General features: G+C 37.7%; 1 protein-coding gene across 50 annotated transcripts in view; it reads right to left on the bottom strand.

Moving 5' to 3' along the window:
• Positions 1-17,461, bottom strand: part of CLASP2 (cytoplasmic linker associated protein 2) — a 152,230-nt gene that overhangs the window by 81,424 nt on the left and 53,345 nt on the right. For 41 of the 50 annotated variants that reach the window (XM_065051921.1, XM_065051926.1, XM_065051923.1 and 38 more), the window contains one exon: positions 10,603-10,749. In XM_065051921.1, coding sequence (XP_064907993.1) covers positions 10,603-10,749 — 147 coding nt within the window. Of the gene's footprint in view, positions 1-10,602; positions 10,750-11,249; positions 11,470-17,461 lie in introns of those variants that run through there. The other 9 variants (XM_021288111.2, XM_065051962.1, XM_065051963.1 and 6 more) reach the window with 1 other exon arrangement.

Genomic DNA, 17,461 nt, shown 5'->3' with positions numbered 1-17,461 from the left:
TCTAGGTATTAAAACGGTACAGAATAACATATTTTCTTCTGCATTTTTCACAATTTTGCTTCTGTAAAACATGAACCAAATGTTTGAGAAAGCAGGTGAAGATCAAGAACCTCTGAAAATTCCCTTCACGTTTTAAATTACTGAGACATCTAAAGCAATTTTATCTATTGTATACACACATCTTGACATATTAACACAATTTGAGGTCCCTTCAAATCCCTAAAGTTCTGTGATTCTGTGAAAAAATTGTGGTCTTGCCTTAATTAAATCAATGTTCTTATTTCCATGTTTGAAAGATTAATCTTTGGATTGTAATAGAAAAACTTCAATAAAAACCTCCCATAAGACAAGCAGAGAACTGTTCTTCAGTCTCAAATATCTGGATAAAGCACAAAAGTATTCTTTCATCTGGTGACCAAGAGACACTTGGTAAAGACGTCTTCAGGTTGCCTTCTTAAGTCAGGAAAACATTTGAGAGCAAAGACATAGCTCTTTCTCTAGTAAAAAACACTTTGATCAACAACAGACAAGGTGTTTTTTGCAAACAGGACAGATTTAGTTTTAGATAGTTACACTGGTAAATCTTCTAGGACAGATATAATTAGACTTATTTAAATTAAATTATATTAGTGCAGTAACTTCTACCAAGTTCAACTCGCAGCATAAATTATATCGGCCAATGCATTATTGTTCTGATGTAACCGTTATCATCACTTACTGGCTTTGCTATACAAGCTAAGAACCAGATCACACTGCTAATTGCCATAGCTCTGGCAATAAAACTTACAGAAGACAAAACCATGAAAAACTGTAGTGATCTTAGTTCAGACTAAAATTTAAGTCAGCAGAATTCCAGCTGCCTAGTCCCTGTTTTCTGACAAAAAAAAACCCAATTGCATGTGCAAACAAATAACTTGCCATCCTCAGAAACCTCTTTGTTGTTATAACTTGTGTATATTCCTAGTGCTTTTGCAAGCACACACCTTGCCTACCACAGAAACCTTACAAATAGAACTTAGGAAGCCACTGGGAGACCACCTTATTGGGCTGCTCAACACATCTGACTGGTGGTAATAATAGTTATTACCTGCATAGAGAGGAAGAGGGAGAAGAACAGCAGAAGGAACATGTACCAGTCTCTTAAGCCATTGCGGCTCATTATTTATTAACTTAAGCTAAAATGCCTTTGACAACACCGGGCAAACAATTAGGATCAGTGAACCTATTCAGTTGTTCCAACACAAGTAACTGGAGTTTTTTGAAATAGGTTTCATAAATAAAAAATATTATTAAATCATCAGATAGGATACTAAACCCAAATAAGCCTTTTTTTTTGGCAGAATCTTAACTGGAAAAGCCTTCATGTTGTTTTAAACCAGATTGGAAGACAATTCAAGTTATAACCAAGTGAACTCAGCAGAGTAGAAGAGCCTTAGCTGGAAAGCCCACTTTAAGGAAACTGACAGGTGAATTCTGTCGTGTTCAGCCCCAGTGACTGACATTCATCCTGAGCTGACTTGTCCACCTCAGCTCCTCCAATGCCAAAAGTCATTGTCCCTGAGGCAACCAGAAAGTCATTCAAGCTGAAACAGCTGCACAAACTGAACAAAATAGCAAAATACCTTCAAATACCCTCGTAACACCTTCTGCTCCTTATTTTATCTGCCTATGTTAGAAACTTGGCAGATATGGTTAGAGAACTTTCCTGGAGATCCCATCTGCATTGCGCCTGCTTCATTAAGACATTCCTCCAACAGGCCAGAAACATTGCACGTTGAAGTTTCCACCCAGCAAGTGAGTGTGCTGCCTCTGAGGGTGGAGATCCTAAGCAGATCTCTCCATACAACTACTCACCCTAGGAAAGAACAGGAGAAGGAGGAGCTAGAAAAAATTAGAAGTGAGCTACACTTACAAGGTAAGTGGTGGTACAACATGTTTAACTATGAAGTAGCACATCTCAGTCCTTGAGCTACCACATTAGTCAGGGGCAAATACAGGATTTGTGTGCTAAGAGGAAGCAAAACACAATTCTTACGTGGACTGAAGATAACTTCACCAGCATACATAACTTAAAATTTAGAGCTGCTCTTGAGCATAAAAATTCCTTTGGAATTGTGTATTGAATGTTACACTCTCTAAGAAATCTAGTGAATAGTATTTGAAGCTGATTCCTAATACCGAATCAAGTTTCAACAACTTTAGCCTCAATTCCTACCTAGCACAGTTTCACAGGTATAAAAGATTATGAATACTACCTCTTATTTTCACATGCACACTATGAAGATCAATTCACAAGCATTTGTGAAGCACACAGAAAATATGACAAGTATGCAACAACAAAATTAGTAGTGTTTTACTTAGTACAAGGTTTGGACAACATACATTAGATAAGACCAAACCTGGGGTGTGGAGAAAAACAAGCAGTTCCATGAGCAACAAGAATATAGATACCTCATTTCCTTTAGGCTTATCTCATAGTTGATTAACGTCTGTTTCTACTCAACTGGAAGCTCATACAGGCATCTTTCAACCCATGCACAACATTCATGCTCACGCAGTAATCTTTCAAAGCACTCCTGTATTTTGTTTCTCTATTGGCACTGATTTTTCAGAAATATTTAAAAGGACATACATTTGAGACCCTGGCTCATTCGTCCAGTTTCAACAGGTGAGTTTTAAAGTTATGCAAGTTTTATAAGCATGACAGCATTAGTCTTATTTTCATTTTTTAATATAGCTTTCTTATAACCTAATATATATGTTTTACTTGAATTTGTTCCTAGTTTTACACCTGAATAGGGAAAATTGCACTAATTATTTTACATTACAGAAATTACTGAGAACAACCAGGAACAAACAGCTTATTTGTATCATCTAAAATTTGTGTTGTAAAACAGACTGGTTTGGGATACTGTGAATTTTTTGGAGTTGTGGTGTAATAGCTGCACAAAAATAGTATTTTCATTATTGTTGTCAGTTCTCTTTAGCTGTGCATTCTTTTCTGAAACAATTTAAACAGAATCTGTAATAAGAATAAATAGAATAACTGGATGTCATGGCAAATTACAGTTTTTACACATTTTATTCAACACATCTTTATATTTTACTTACAAAAATTCACTAGGGCAAGACAGAAGGTCAAAGTGATTTGATTTTAATGCACTGCTTTTCGCTTATATTTTGAGAACATTTCATTTATTTGTTAAAAGTAATATTTGCACCTTTGAAAATGCCCTATTCAAATCATAAAAATAACTTGCATCTTATGCTTCCACATTCCCTACTTCTCTGTTTGAGACCATATAGTATTGTCCAAAGAAATGCAACTGGTTTTTTTATGACACTTGCCACAAAGAGGACTCACACCTACTACTTTGCAAAGCAACAAGGCGGGAATGTTTTCTAAGGGTTGTGTTTGCCCACACTGTAACACAGGCACAGTCCATAAGGACTCCAAGTGGTGGGGGCAGCTGGTTTCAGACCAGCTTCCTCCTTCCTCTTTTTCCTTCTGGATTCACCCTCACGAAAATATAAACTGATTGCTTCCCCTTCTTACTGCGTGAAAAAAATGAGTATTCAATGTTAGCGAAGTAAACAAGGGGTGCGCTGTCTGCCTTATTCCCATCACTGCCTGGTACAACCATGACTGCTAGTAAGATGTTTGGAACTACAACACAGGATGGAGATGTCAAAAGAAGGTTACACAGTGTGGTGAGCTCTTATCTTCAGACCTCTTAATTTCTGCTCCACTGTTACTCTCCTCCTATTTTATTAATTTGTAAGCTGACTTCTGGGCTGTGAGCCTTTTAAGAGAAGACTGTCCGATAGAGCACTGTACTTATACCAACATAATGAATACTACAATCTAACTGAAGCTTCTAGAAGTCAGCACAAAATAAAGTAGTATGAACTATCTGCCAATTGTCCTTGAGTGATGCATAGAAAACAAAGACACTAATGAACAGTAATTATGAAAAAAAATTATATATATATATATATATATATATGTTTTCTTTGAAGGTATATGTATAGGTGTGCGTACATACATATATTTATAATTTATCGTGTTCATTTCTTTTCATTCAGAGTCCTCATTAAGGTTGATTTTCCAATCCACCTGCTAAGACTGGCTGCAAAGGATATGTTAGAGGAATGGAAACCCCAGTGACTGGACAAGCATTTATAAGGGCCGAGGAGAACAGACCACTGCGCATGCACGAGGAAACCCCGCCAGGGAGTGAACAACAACAACAACAACAAAATCCAACAAGTGTCAGAGAACGTGGAAAGCTGGAAGTCCTCCTACTTCCCTAAATTCTGGGTTAGGTTAAAACAGCAGCAGTTAACAACTGCAGGACTGCAACCCAGCAATTGCATGGGCAAGGATCTCTCAGGAAGGAAGTTAATTGACATTCACTGTGGGGACAAGGAAGCAAACAGGCATTCTTTTACAAATCCTCTGATGCAGACTCTGATACCCAAGGCTGATCTCAAAGGCTGCTCAGAAAGACAAAAAATGCTGATTTCAGCTGGGGTCTTGCAGCAAAATCCCTGAATTTTACAACCTGGAAACCAAGAAAGGAAGCAAGTGCCCCAGAATGGCAGGGATGCTTTGCTGACCAAAATTATGTTAGAGCAGTTTTATATCATACAAAGGGCCAATACAGAAAAATGAAAAAAAAAAATAAATTCCTATTTTATTTTACAAGACAAATACAGCACTTTGGAAATCACTTAATGACAGATAAACAAATAACAGAGGAAAAGACTCCTTAATGTATTTTCTGCAGAACTCAAAAGTAGAAGATAAAAACCTGAAAAAGAACCTTGGCCATTGATTACCATGAAGCTTTTTATGTGCAAGTAAACACAGAACTGTCTTCATGAGTCTGAAGACAATCAATAAAGCAAATATAAGTTTACTCTGCTCCAAGTCCGTTCACTAAAAATTTGTATTTACAGTTCTACAATTATTTAAGCCCTTTAACAAAAATGTTTAATTACAGTACGTAGTTTCAATGGGGTTAAGTTCACCTGGCTAAGTTTTCAGAAGGCAAATATCCATTTTACAGTACCACATTTGTTTGATGCAGAGCCTTTTCATTAAAACTGTTTCCTAGTAAAGCATCTGAACACTTCAAAATGTCTTCTGCTGGGAAATAGAGCCAACAGAAGCAAATCAGTACCATTTTAATACTTCTCAGCAAAGAGCTGTATTGCTGTTAATGAGAAGGAAAAGAAAGCATTATGATGCTGATAGAACACACTGTAGAGAGAGATGCAAACTAAACAAAAACTTCCTGAATTTGGGAACAGCTTCCTGCAGTTAAAAAATGTGTTCCTATGGTTAAGAAAAAACATGTATGGTGTTATTATCATTACAATAGCCTTCTTTCACCAAAACAGTTCACCCGGCTCACCCAAGTTACTTGATTTCTACCTAAAAGGAGATATTTTTCATGTTTTTTGATAAATCAAATTTTAGGAGGCCTGAGAGTTATTTCAAATAATGCCAGCATCAAACTTCAAACTGGCACAGTTACAGTCTTCATTGAGGACCAGATCATTGGAACAGTTTAAGAAGGCAACAGCACAATCTTTATGTTGGGGGAAAAAAGTGCATTTTGCATGCACGCACTTTTTAAACAGAAAAAAATAAAGCTATGTCCTTGAGGTTTCCCTTCATGTTCTTCACACTTGGCATCAACAACACTCTTACTCCAAACCAGCTTTTTGAACAGCAGCTACAATAATTCTGACACTGGAATTAATAACATCCCCCTTGCTGTTTTGTCACAGCATAGGTTGTTTCAAAAAGTGTAGCAATGTTAGCATAAGCCATGTGTAATAATGCTAGTAGGCCAATACACTATATTAATAGATTTTTTAAAAGCCAACAAACCATAGGTAAGAACACGTGACGCAGTATCTTCCCACTGAAGACAACTGCAAAAAGTAGGAAGTCCGCCTTGTTTCAAATTAAGACACTGAGAATGATGTTCCAGCCTTACAGAGCTTCTCATAAAACAGATCACGGAAAGTTAATACCAACTTCTGTCATGATTAGGCTTCATCAGTAAGCTTTTCTTCCAAATGCCACACGGCTCTATTGAAGTAACACCACTCCTACATTTAATCAATTTGAAAGACTACTGACTTAAATTGGCATGTTGTGAAAAGAAAGGAGGCCAGTCTTCTTGTTGAGGTTTAGACTGAGGTTTCTAGGCCACAGAATAGTATACAAGCAAAAAATTCCCTAGAAGGCTTGGAACAGGGAGCTCACATTTGCAAGAGAACCTGCCAAAGCCCTGTAAGAGATCTTGAACAGTGCAGGGACAAGAATATAGCTCATTTGGCTAACATACTCAACTTACATCTTTTTCTACTGTAAATTATGGTGTCCCTTACAATCAAAAAGCTGCTTGCCATACTGCCAAGAAAAAGCCCATGAGTATCAATTTCTAGAAGGGCAAAACACACATGGTTCACGTTCTCAGTAAGAACACCTTAGAGCAAATGGATATTTCCAGAGGCTCTGCCACTTAAATGAAAAGCTGAAAAACAAGCATGTCAGAAGTTAAGTAGATCAGCTGTGCATTTCCTGGCAAAGGACTAACTCGAGAAAAGGTATTGACCATGGAATAAGAAATATGCCAAAGAAAGCACTGCCCCATTACGTTGAAGACCCATCACTTCTCACTCATCACAAGCAAGAAAGTCAAGTGTCTGAACACCTCCCAGCAGTAAAGTCAGCTGAGAAACAGACTGCTGGATTTCTTCCTCTGAGGGCAGTACACCTCCAAGGCTGCCTGCTCTGATACTTCTCTGCCAAGCTGTCTTCTACAGCCTTAATCACACCTGTCAGCAAATGCACAAGTTCTACAAGCTCTCCCATCCCTACAGCTGACAGGAAAAGGTCTTGCACAGTCATTCCCAGCACAAGGAGAGAAAATTCCAGCTCGAGTAAGACATTGCTATTGCTTATGTCCATACCTGCTCCACCTGACTTCCTGGACAATTCTGCATTTCCCGTGCCACCAAAGTGCATTTCCTACATTAAATGGAAAGTGCCCAACGCAGTGGAAAAAAAATACCTTTTTTTCATATTGGATTTCACTTTAACAGACTATCTGGTCAGTGGTGAAATTATCCATTTCTTCACTAAGAAAGGTCTCCATGGAGTATATAATGAAAAGCGAAGCACATGCACATCTGAGCTATAATTCAGCAGATATGAGCATGAAAGCAAGCAAGCAGCATAGCCAAGAAGTTTAATTTTCCTAGCCTCAAGACAGTATAGCCTTCACTCCCATTTGAAACTAGGAAAAAGCTGTAATTTCTTTATTGTTATCTACAGCTGATAGGAAAAGAGATATTTCTAAAGTAATATCCTAGGAAAACGATGTCTGGAATGTAAAAGGCAGTTTAAATGAATGGAACTTTCAGTCTTCTCAGCCTATGCTCAACACCATCTCTACCCGCACTAGCAATCCTGCCCGGTCACAGAAGACTGAAGAAAAGAAAATGCAGCGAAGGACTCCTTCAGCTCTGGGTCACTGACGTGACTTTGGAGATTTTTGTGAAAAGGAAAGAAAAAGCAGCACAGTTAATGGAGCTGCTGCTACTTCTTCCTACAAGGCTGACCTGCAACGTCTTAGTAAGCACACATGTATATACGAAAGAGTGTTAGAGAAGACTTGGGCAAGCAGGACCAACAAGTGGCTGAACCGCAAGGTGAGCAGTTATGAACCTGTAATACCTGTTAGTCAGTGCTTACAAGGAAAGGTGAGAGATGACATTCCCATTGATTACCAGCTTGGATTGCAATGGTCAGCAGAAGGATTTGGGACTGCAGGATATGGCAGAGCCTTAGTAAATCAGTAAGGATGGATAACTCCTGAAACCATAGATTTGCTCCATAAAGATGGCAATTTTGAGCCTGGAGAAAAATCTCAGGTGTCCTTTAGGCACCAGCAGAACAGACTCTACTGAAAGTGGATGAGAAAAAGCACTGAGGTTTGTTTGTAGCCATGAAGATCCACGAAGTCTCAAGATAAATAGAACAGGATGCCCTAAGTGGACTCTTCAAACACCATGGTTCTTTGTGAAATAAAGCTCTCTAAATGCAGCACTTTGCCCTGTAATGACAGTGCGATTCTAGACACTTGTCCTGTTCACATACATTTCTCTAGAAGCCATTTCTGACCGCTGTCAGGTTGGGCAGTGGACTATACAAACCTCTTTGTCTGACCGGTTCATATGAATAATACTATGGGAAACTCCTCACTTCTGGAAGAGAGTATGACTTGATTGACTTGTTTAAGTAAGTCTCTCTCAGAGAATACAGGCACTTAACATTTCAATCTGTTAGCAAGCTTGTTACTAGACAGAACTAGTTTTAACAATGGTATCTTTAAAAAAAACCCAGAAGTATGGAGATGGAGAGGAATATTGAAAGATACAAATAATGAGCAGCAGGAGTAAAATGAAGACAAATACTAGCTGCTAAAAATGAAAACAGTGATAACAGCCTTGCTGATCAATGATGACACATAGAAAATGCTAAAAAGAAAAGACTGAGGGTCAACTCAAGGAAAACCTGAAGGGAAAAACACTATAAAAAATAATTAAACTAGGAAGCATATAGTTATATGTAATGAAAGAAATCTCTGCACAACTAGATTAATAGACCTGTAAAAGTTTCTCCCTGGTAGACAGAAAGAGAACAAAAAGTAGAGGTAGTCAAGAACAACTGAAGACTGGAAGACAATTTTCCACTTTCTAGCCATTTGGTGAAGAATACAAAGGCATAACATCTTTCCTACAAAATATTAAGGCAAAAATTCTCCATGGTCAAGCATCTCAGGAGTCTGCACAACCACGCCACAGATGCACATAGAGACGGGCATTCCAAGAACAATTTAATCAACATTATGAAGGCCAGTCAAACACTGAGTCCAAAATTTTAAAAATTCCTGCTACAGACAGACGATTATATTTTTATAGAACTAAAAAAAAAAGGGGGGGTGTGGGGTGTGGAGAACAGATGCACATATGAGCAGTTCTCAGTATAAAGCAAGGAATGACCAAAGGACCCTGGTTTTGGCATGTTTAAATTTTGGCCTTATTCCATGTATTTTTTCATTTTAATTTTTTGAAGTTTGGCAATGTAGGAAAAGAAGGAAAGAAAATGTAACAATTTTGGGGGTTTTAATCTTCTTTACTACTAAGTTTTTAGATAAACTGAAAAATTAGTCCAGTGGTTATTCTGTTATTTTCTTTCCCCTGCTCTCCTATTTCCATGTTTTTACTGCACAGCATGTAAAGTGAAAGTCTACATGTAAAAACAATTTTACATTAAAAACTATCTATATTTAATAAATTATTATTATTAAAAGAAGCACATCCTGAAAGAAACAGGAATCCTAAGCATTCAGTTCTGGTAATATATACATTAGTCTTGCATGCAAAACCCATCATGCTCCAGGTTAAAGAAGATAATATTATCATTACTTATTTGTGTAATAATAATAAATACTAAGAGTCAATTTCAGTATATAATTTCCTTTAGGAAGAATTTAGGTGTGACTTTCTGATTCATATTGATATCAATTTTGAGTTATACTATAGTAGTGCTGATCCCACCCTATGGGAATCTTCAATTTATTAGGAATTCTGAAGATCACATTAGAAAAACGTTAAATTGACAAAACATTAGCTGTATCTTACTAACATAAAAATACTTAAGGCAGCTTGTTCAGCATGTATGTCTTCTTTCAAATTTTATGTTGTATCAATAGGAAAATGAAAAAATTACTTACAAAAATCCCTTACTGAAAGATGATTTTTTCATAAAAAAGCCATACTTGAGGCATGTTATATTTCAACTTAATTATATTTTTTCCTGAATGTGTACATGAACCATCAAAAAAGCTGTCACTTCCTTAGCAGTAAACAGTTGCTTTCGCTACATTACCCCCGCCCTAAAATAATGCGGATTTCCATGTTCAAAGACTATAATTAGTAAGCATCACCATTATACTGCTTTGAAGTCTACCACATAAAAAAATCCTGGCAAGGGTTTTGGCCCTCGTTTTTTATCTTTCACAACCAATTTCACAATACTCTGACAGTTTAAGGAATAATACAAGTCGTTCAAGGATAATATACACCTCTGTTGAGGTATATGGTTGATGGCTCGTCCTTTCTAGCCATGTGAAACAGTGCAGACCCCTACAGTAAAAATGTCACATACACAGACCTACTACAGAATTTCAGAGTGTAATTATAAATACAGTACGTGATGCGTGGATTCCATCAGAGGCATCCATATATTCATTTTACCACCAAAACTGCTACCTCCAGATGTTAATTTTATCTATAATGAGAGGCCTTTGTAAGCTAAACGTATGTTCACAAAAACCAACACGCACACACCTTTACATACGAAAAATTACGTAAAACAGGGTTCCTTACTGTTTTCAGCTCTGCAAAAATACTGCAGTCATGAATTAAACATCACCTTCCAAAGTTCTCTGTTTTGTGCCTGCTCTGGCAAGGTTTCTGGGAACACCGATTAGAATGTTAATAGCTTTACATTACCTCCAACCTTAGGCCCACCGGCTGAACCTGGCTTTCTTGCACTGTTTGAAGGATTTCCTGGCTTTTTAGGTGCTGGAACCTTGAAGGCTGAAGCAGCTGATGATGGCCTATTTCCATCCACTGATTCTTCATCATCAAAGCTTTTGTCTAGAAAAGGATACAATAAATAAAAACACAACTATTAGAATGGATGTATATTTATTTCCTAATTGCTATTCTGCTCCATATTTCATAGAAATTCACAAAATGGATACATAAAAACAAATATTTATCACTTTGTCCTCTGCCTCTGACCTAGGAATAAAAAGACAGTGAGAAATAAACAGCATTTTCTACATGCTAAGCTCTTATAAAATATTGTTTTGCCTTCATAATTAATTAACTGTAAAACTGGGCATAAAAATGAATTCCACACATTCATCCCCACAAAGGGAAAACATCTTTTCAGAGATCGAATATTTTTGCCCATTTCTGAATATTTTTCCCAAAGGAAAGCCCTTATTTTTTATCCTTGCAGTCTACCAAAGACAAATGCTTCTCCCTTTTCTCCTTTTACTCATGCATGCATTTTCTGCTACACATCCTCCCACAATGTGTCTAACCAGCACTCCCTGTCTCTTTCCTTCCACCCAGATTTTTCAACTTACAATCACAGATCCTCTTGCAGATCAGCCGCCTCATTCCTCTGATAGCTCTTCGATCCCCTCACCCTAGGATGGACCCAGCACCTCACATGGCCACACGCAGGAAGATTCTCAATACTAATCAAAGATTCGATCAAAAACTGCTCGCAAACACCCTGGATCCACCACTGAGATTTGTGCCGGCATCTTTCTCTCCCTTCCCCGCACTCGGCGCTGCACAACCAATGAGCTGCAAGGTGACATCATCTGCTGGGAGCCACCGCCAGAGGAAAAGGTGAAAATCCTCCCTGCAAATAAATTCATTCCCACACACCCTTATTTGCCACTATTCTGATCTTTCATTTAAAAAAAAAAAAAAAAAAAAAAAAGAGAGACGGGCAGACAATACTCTGGGGGTTTGCACTCCTCTTTTCTACAATTTCAGGTTTGTGTGTTTTTAATCAAGAAAGAAATTAATCTCTAGTGACTAAATAAATGTCTCGATACAAAATATTCAGCCTTCAAAAAAACCCCCGACATATTCCAACAGTAGAATCTAAGGGTTTCTCAATCCGCCTAGGGAAGAAGGATTTATCTATAAGCTTGAGCACAGAAACCTATCAGCCTATGGTTCCTATAATAAATAAAATGGGCGAGGCTGAGACACAGCTGCATTACAGTAATGAAAGACCAATTTAGCATATTACCTGCTCTAAAACCTGGCATTTCTAAAAAAGAAATTAAATTAATTGCAAAACTTCGTTATTTCTGGGATGGTGACTATTTACCCTTTGCTTACTCAGAACTCACTCCCAGTGAAATGTCAACTATTTTTAATAATACAGCCTCCCAAAGGAAGGCAGCTTTCATTAAAAAGGTAAAACAAGGTTTTGTCCAACAGTGTTTGCAGCACCGAATACTAGAACACCCCACATTTAACACGCCCAAGATCACTGCTGCTATAGTTGGTACATTTTTCTACCATTACCGAAAGGCGTGTGTTGGACTAACAAACCTTCACAATTCAAGAAGTAACAAACCACAAGAAATATCTGGGTGTATACCGACATTTTTCACTAACGTTATTTCCTTCTCTCCCACAAACACTGATTTTTAAGAGAACCTTGCTAAGAATAATCGTGTTTGGATATGTAAACCCTCGAAACGGGAGAAAAGGCATCAGGCTCCCCACCACCATCCCGAGTTGCCATGGAAACAGCACTCCTGCTCAGCATACGGGCTGAGGCAGAACACATTTGGATTCCTGCTGCTTTTACTCTTGGTATCTTAAATAGAACCAGACATCAAAGATTTTTGAAACAGGGGAAACCACTAATCCAAATGCCAGACTAAGTGCAATGAACTAAACACTGCAACAGAAGTGTAGATAGTAATGGTTAATATCTGGGATACCTGCAACAGTACAGGTAATTTTAAAACAGCATTAAGAAATATCTTGTAGATTTTTAAACACCATGAAGAGATCAACATTGACACATGAATATGCTATCATAAAAACCCATTAAAAGTGAAAACATGTTTTTCAAATAAAAATTGTTTGGTTGCTGCGTTTTTAAGTTTCATAATGAACAGGCTAGACTTTCACGTTACTATCCAACAGCACTACAATGCAGCATTGATATGCAAATATTGCACAAGAAGCCTTTAAAAAAAGTTATTTACAGTACAATCTTAAATATAGTAAGCACTTACTTGCTCACTAATGCAAGACCTCCTAATCAACAAAAACATAAACATCCCCAAACAAGTTTACTTTGGGAACCAAAGGCTCAGTTAAATTACTTTTATTGTTACCAAGCAAAGGAGTACAGAAGATGGAGAATTGCAGAAGTTACTGCTCAACCCCAAAATGCACAAATAGAATTTCAGAAAAAATGCAAAGGTAAACATCACACAACATGTCAGTAGCTGGGAAATTATAGGACAATATATTAAACAGTGGTCTCGGTAATACTGTCTAATTACTTTGTCTAATGAATATTCTTTCCATACATTTAAAACATTGTTAACCCTGGATTAAAAACCTACACTATGAAATAGTTTCATACAGTCCATATAAAACCTAGCTTTTAAAATAAACTATTTTTTTCTTTAAATGCATAAATATTTTTGAAAGACACAGAATGGATCTTAACCACTGATACATGGACATTCTTAATTAGACTTTTTATTATATATGTTAAAACGAATTTAAAATTTACAGTCATTTAAAGTGTTCCATAATTATAGTACAGTACCATAGAAGTATGAAATTAATGGGTGAAAAAGACCTATTTTAATCCTATTAAGGCTAAATTGATAATGCAGCTTTCTTTTGTTCTAGGTTTGTTTTTAAATAAACATGAGCAGGAAAATGCTGTACTGTCTTTCACAGAAAACAGAGGTCTTCCCCAGGCTTTTGGGCCTTCGCACTTTTATTTCACTGGGCTATAGCAACAACATAACGCCACATGATCTTTAGGGACATTCCATTTTCAGAAAGATGTTTAACAGTATTTGTGAATATCTGAAACCTGAAGTCTGTATTTATAGCTGTTAACGAAATGAAAGCATTAGATTTGCTTCCAGTATTATCTCCTTTCCATGCGCTCCCACTCATGCACAACAATACACTTGTATTTCTCTCTCATAAAAGCCTTTCCATGTGCTTGAGCACACAGAACCCCAGCTCCAGGTATAAGTGTAACACCGCAAGGTGTCATCAAGCTGCAGTTCTGCTCCAGCCAGCTGAGCCAAACATGTTTATTCTGTGCCCTGGGTTTGCTCATGGCCCAGGGCTGGAGCTGCTGCCACCATGCAGAGCGTGACCTTGGTCACACCGTCACCGTCAAAGTGTGACCGTAGTGTCAGTCCCATGCAGTCTGCAAACAATGCTGGTTTCTACAACAGGAGTCAGAAAAGCCTACATATAACTGGTATTTCAAAACAAATCTATATGAAGGATGCAAGTATTTTCTCATTCTCAAATGGCTAGATAGTTCTCATTCTAGGTAATTTTAAAGGCCAAACAACATTTTTAATGTATCAGATTTTACCTACGTAAATACACCTGACAGCTGAGAAAGCACTGTCCAAACAGCACTTTACAACAAAGCTCTGAGGTACTATAAAACGGGAATAAAAAGCGGTATGAATTGCTAGCAATGTACAGAACAACTTAAACAAAAAACACAATTAATGAAAGACACTGAACCTCAGCTAAACCTCACAAGGCTGTTCTTGTATTCCATATTTTCATTTTAAATCAAAACGGGTGAAAAGAGTTTCGGAAGAGAGCACACCCCACAGAGAAGAGCTTCAAATCTAGTATTTCCAAGAGTTCCTGAAGAAACCTGATGAGAAGCTCACATTCTCAGTTCGGTACAAGTCCTCCTCCAGATGAACAAGTTCAAAGCAGAAAAACATAACAAAACCAAACAACTCCCACAAAAAAAACACAAACAAAAACAACACCAAACCAACCAACAGAACCACAAGAAATAATTGTTCTTGTATTCAGAAAGCTAGAAACACAAGATTGAATTTCTAGGCATTAGTTTTCTTTCCAATAGAAGAAGGAGCAAGTGAACTGGCATCAATGAACTGCTGTGCATTTTTACAAAACATTTCAGGAGTCAAATGAATATTTCTACTAAAAAGCCCACCCAAACACCCTGCATGACACATCAGGCCCTTGAGTTCACCACACTTTCAAAACGTGGGGGTTTACCAAAGTTATTCTAATATTAAATCCAGACACACCTCTTCCATTAGGAACACAGACCAAAACTCTGAACCACTGCAAAAGTTTGAATACTAAAATTCTTAAGAAACAAACCATACAATTTGAACTAAAAATAATAAAAATATATGTGATAGCTTTGTGCCTTGTAGCATTACTCTTGGGGGCCAGATTACAAATACATAGTATCTCTTTTATAAAGTATTCAGAGATATCAAAGGATAAGCATTTACAATCAAACTTGATACACAAAGAACATTCTATTAATAGTACTCCCAATGCTAAAAACGACTAAACAACCTATTTACTGTGATGTGGCTACAGATCAATAAGGGCAATTACAGATACATCCAAAGGCAAAGGAGTATCTAAAAGTTTTCATGTTTAGAAAGAAAAAAAATATATATTTTAAAGAGAATTAAAATATATTTATTGTTGCTGCAATTCAAGCCTTTACCTTAGTTGATCTTAAGATGCATATAATTAATGTGACATTTAATATCTATCATTTTGTAAGTCACAGTCAATAACAGAAGAAATATAATATCATCTACATGGCTGTAGAAATAGAAGATCTATATTCTAGTCCTCCTACTCGGAAGCAGACAATCACAAACTAACTGATCTTAAAGTAGATCCCCAAGTAACACCACAGATGGGGGAAAACAAAAAAATGGGTCCCCTGCAGTAACAATGAACTAAAGCTGGCCATAAAGGCAAAACTTGATACCGTACCAGTCATATCTAACACTACAATGGTTGTAAAAAACAAATTACAGTATTTTATATTAATGACAGAGAAACCAGAGAATATAGTAACTTTAATAAAACTGTTTCTAAACTTCGACTTTTATTAAAAACATGCCCTTTCCAACGTTCATTTTCCTTTCCAGTATTGCTAAGGGGTACTAAATGTTTGCAAACTCCTGCTAACGGCTCCTCTTTCATACCACAAACTCTTTATAATAACATGATTGCAAATTCATGCCCATGCAAAACAATGATAAGTAGATGAACCCCTCACGATTTCCCAAGTCACTGCCACATCCTGTGCCTACCAAGACACGGACTGCCAGTCACACCTTGGTGATTTACAAGCACTGACTGCATCAGTTACTTGGAACATCTGGGACAGGATCGTCAGCTCAATTTCAGATGAATTGGTGTAGCCCACAACAACTTCTGTCAAGCACGAAAATGAAGCCCTGAGAGCTACAGATGCATCAGGTTAGTTGATCCTTCTAATCCATACTTTAAGGCAATGTCCCGCATCATTTAGTGAGCACTTTATCCCTTACACATCAGGCATTCGTACAGCCTGAATCTGTTTGTCCTGACACAAAGGACAGGATTCATTTGCTTAAGTACAGTCACCTAAAACCAGTTTGGACAGTCCTGGTCATCCTGTCTGGCTGCCAGCTGACATTCCAGAAGGGCACAGATCTCTCACGGGTCTCCTGTCAGAGGCCTGTTTGCTTTGCATGGCTGCTGTGGATGCCGCAAGGCACCTCAAACGGCACTAGACATCTATGTCTGGGCAGCTGAATCGCACCTAAGATGCTTCAGATCAACTGTAAAGGTGTAATTTCCTGGGCATTCTCCCTGTGTCACAGCACGTCGCAGGATCTCAAACAAGCAGGATGCAAATTCTCGTTCAAAACCAAAACCCTGCTTCCCACGATGACAGAGCATGGTTCTTCAGAAGATAACAGTGTAGTGACAGAAGTAGCATAAGACCACTTACCGATGGATTTAACTTTACTCCATGGTACCCCCTCTGTTTCTCTTTACACTCCTAAAGGAGGCAACTTTACCTACGGTTCAGTGCTGGCAAACGGTTCCCACGTTCTGTGAAATATTTGCTGATGTTCATCAGCAAAATCTCCAACTCCTACCAAAAGAGACTCCTTTTTCCACAGTAATCTCACGAGGTGGAAGGAATTAAAAATACCGATGACAAAAGTAGCTAAATAATACAACTTGGTTCACAAAAAAACCCCAGGTACTAAAGCCAATTGTGAAGCCAAACATATTCCTTCACGTGCTAGTTTCTTCAGGCAGTTCCAGTGAACTAGAGTGTCTTCAACAAAGGACAGTCAGTAACAGGAATGAGGCAAATATTAACCACTTAAATTGATACTGTTGATCCCTCAAATTCTGATAAAGTTCCCCTAACTTTTCAACAAGCAAAGTGCAGTACAGCTCTCCTACCTTTCATCGATCAGCTACAGCTCACTGAAAGAGGCTCAGGCCAGATGTGCTTTTTAAAACAAAACAAAACACAACCAACAACCAAAAAAAACCACAAACACCAAACACACAACAAGAAAACCTCAATCTAAATGAACAGGGCAAGGGCAAAAGAGAGAAGAACAGCAAACTGAAGAGACTAAACCTGACAGAGACATTTAGAAAAGAAATAACAAGGACTGGCAATGGCACTAGCCACAATAATTATCCATATTTCTTACAACTGAGGTAACTTCGCTCCCAA

Source organism: Columba livia, chromosome 2 (assembly GCF_036013475.1).
Source record: "Columba livia isolate bColLiv1 breed racing homer chromosome 2, bColLiv1.pat.W.v2, whole genome shotgun sequence".
Lineage (NCBI taxonomy): Eukaryota > Metazoa > Chordata > Aves > Columbiformes > Columbidae > Columba > Columba livia.
The sequence above is the reverse complement of the archived record's forward strand: the minus strand, read 5'-3'. Positions and strand labels throughout refer to the sequence as shown.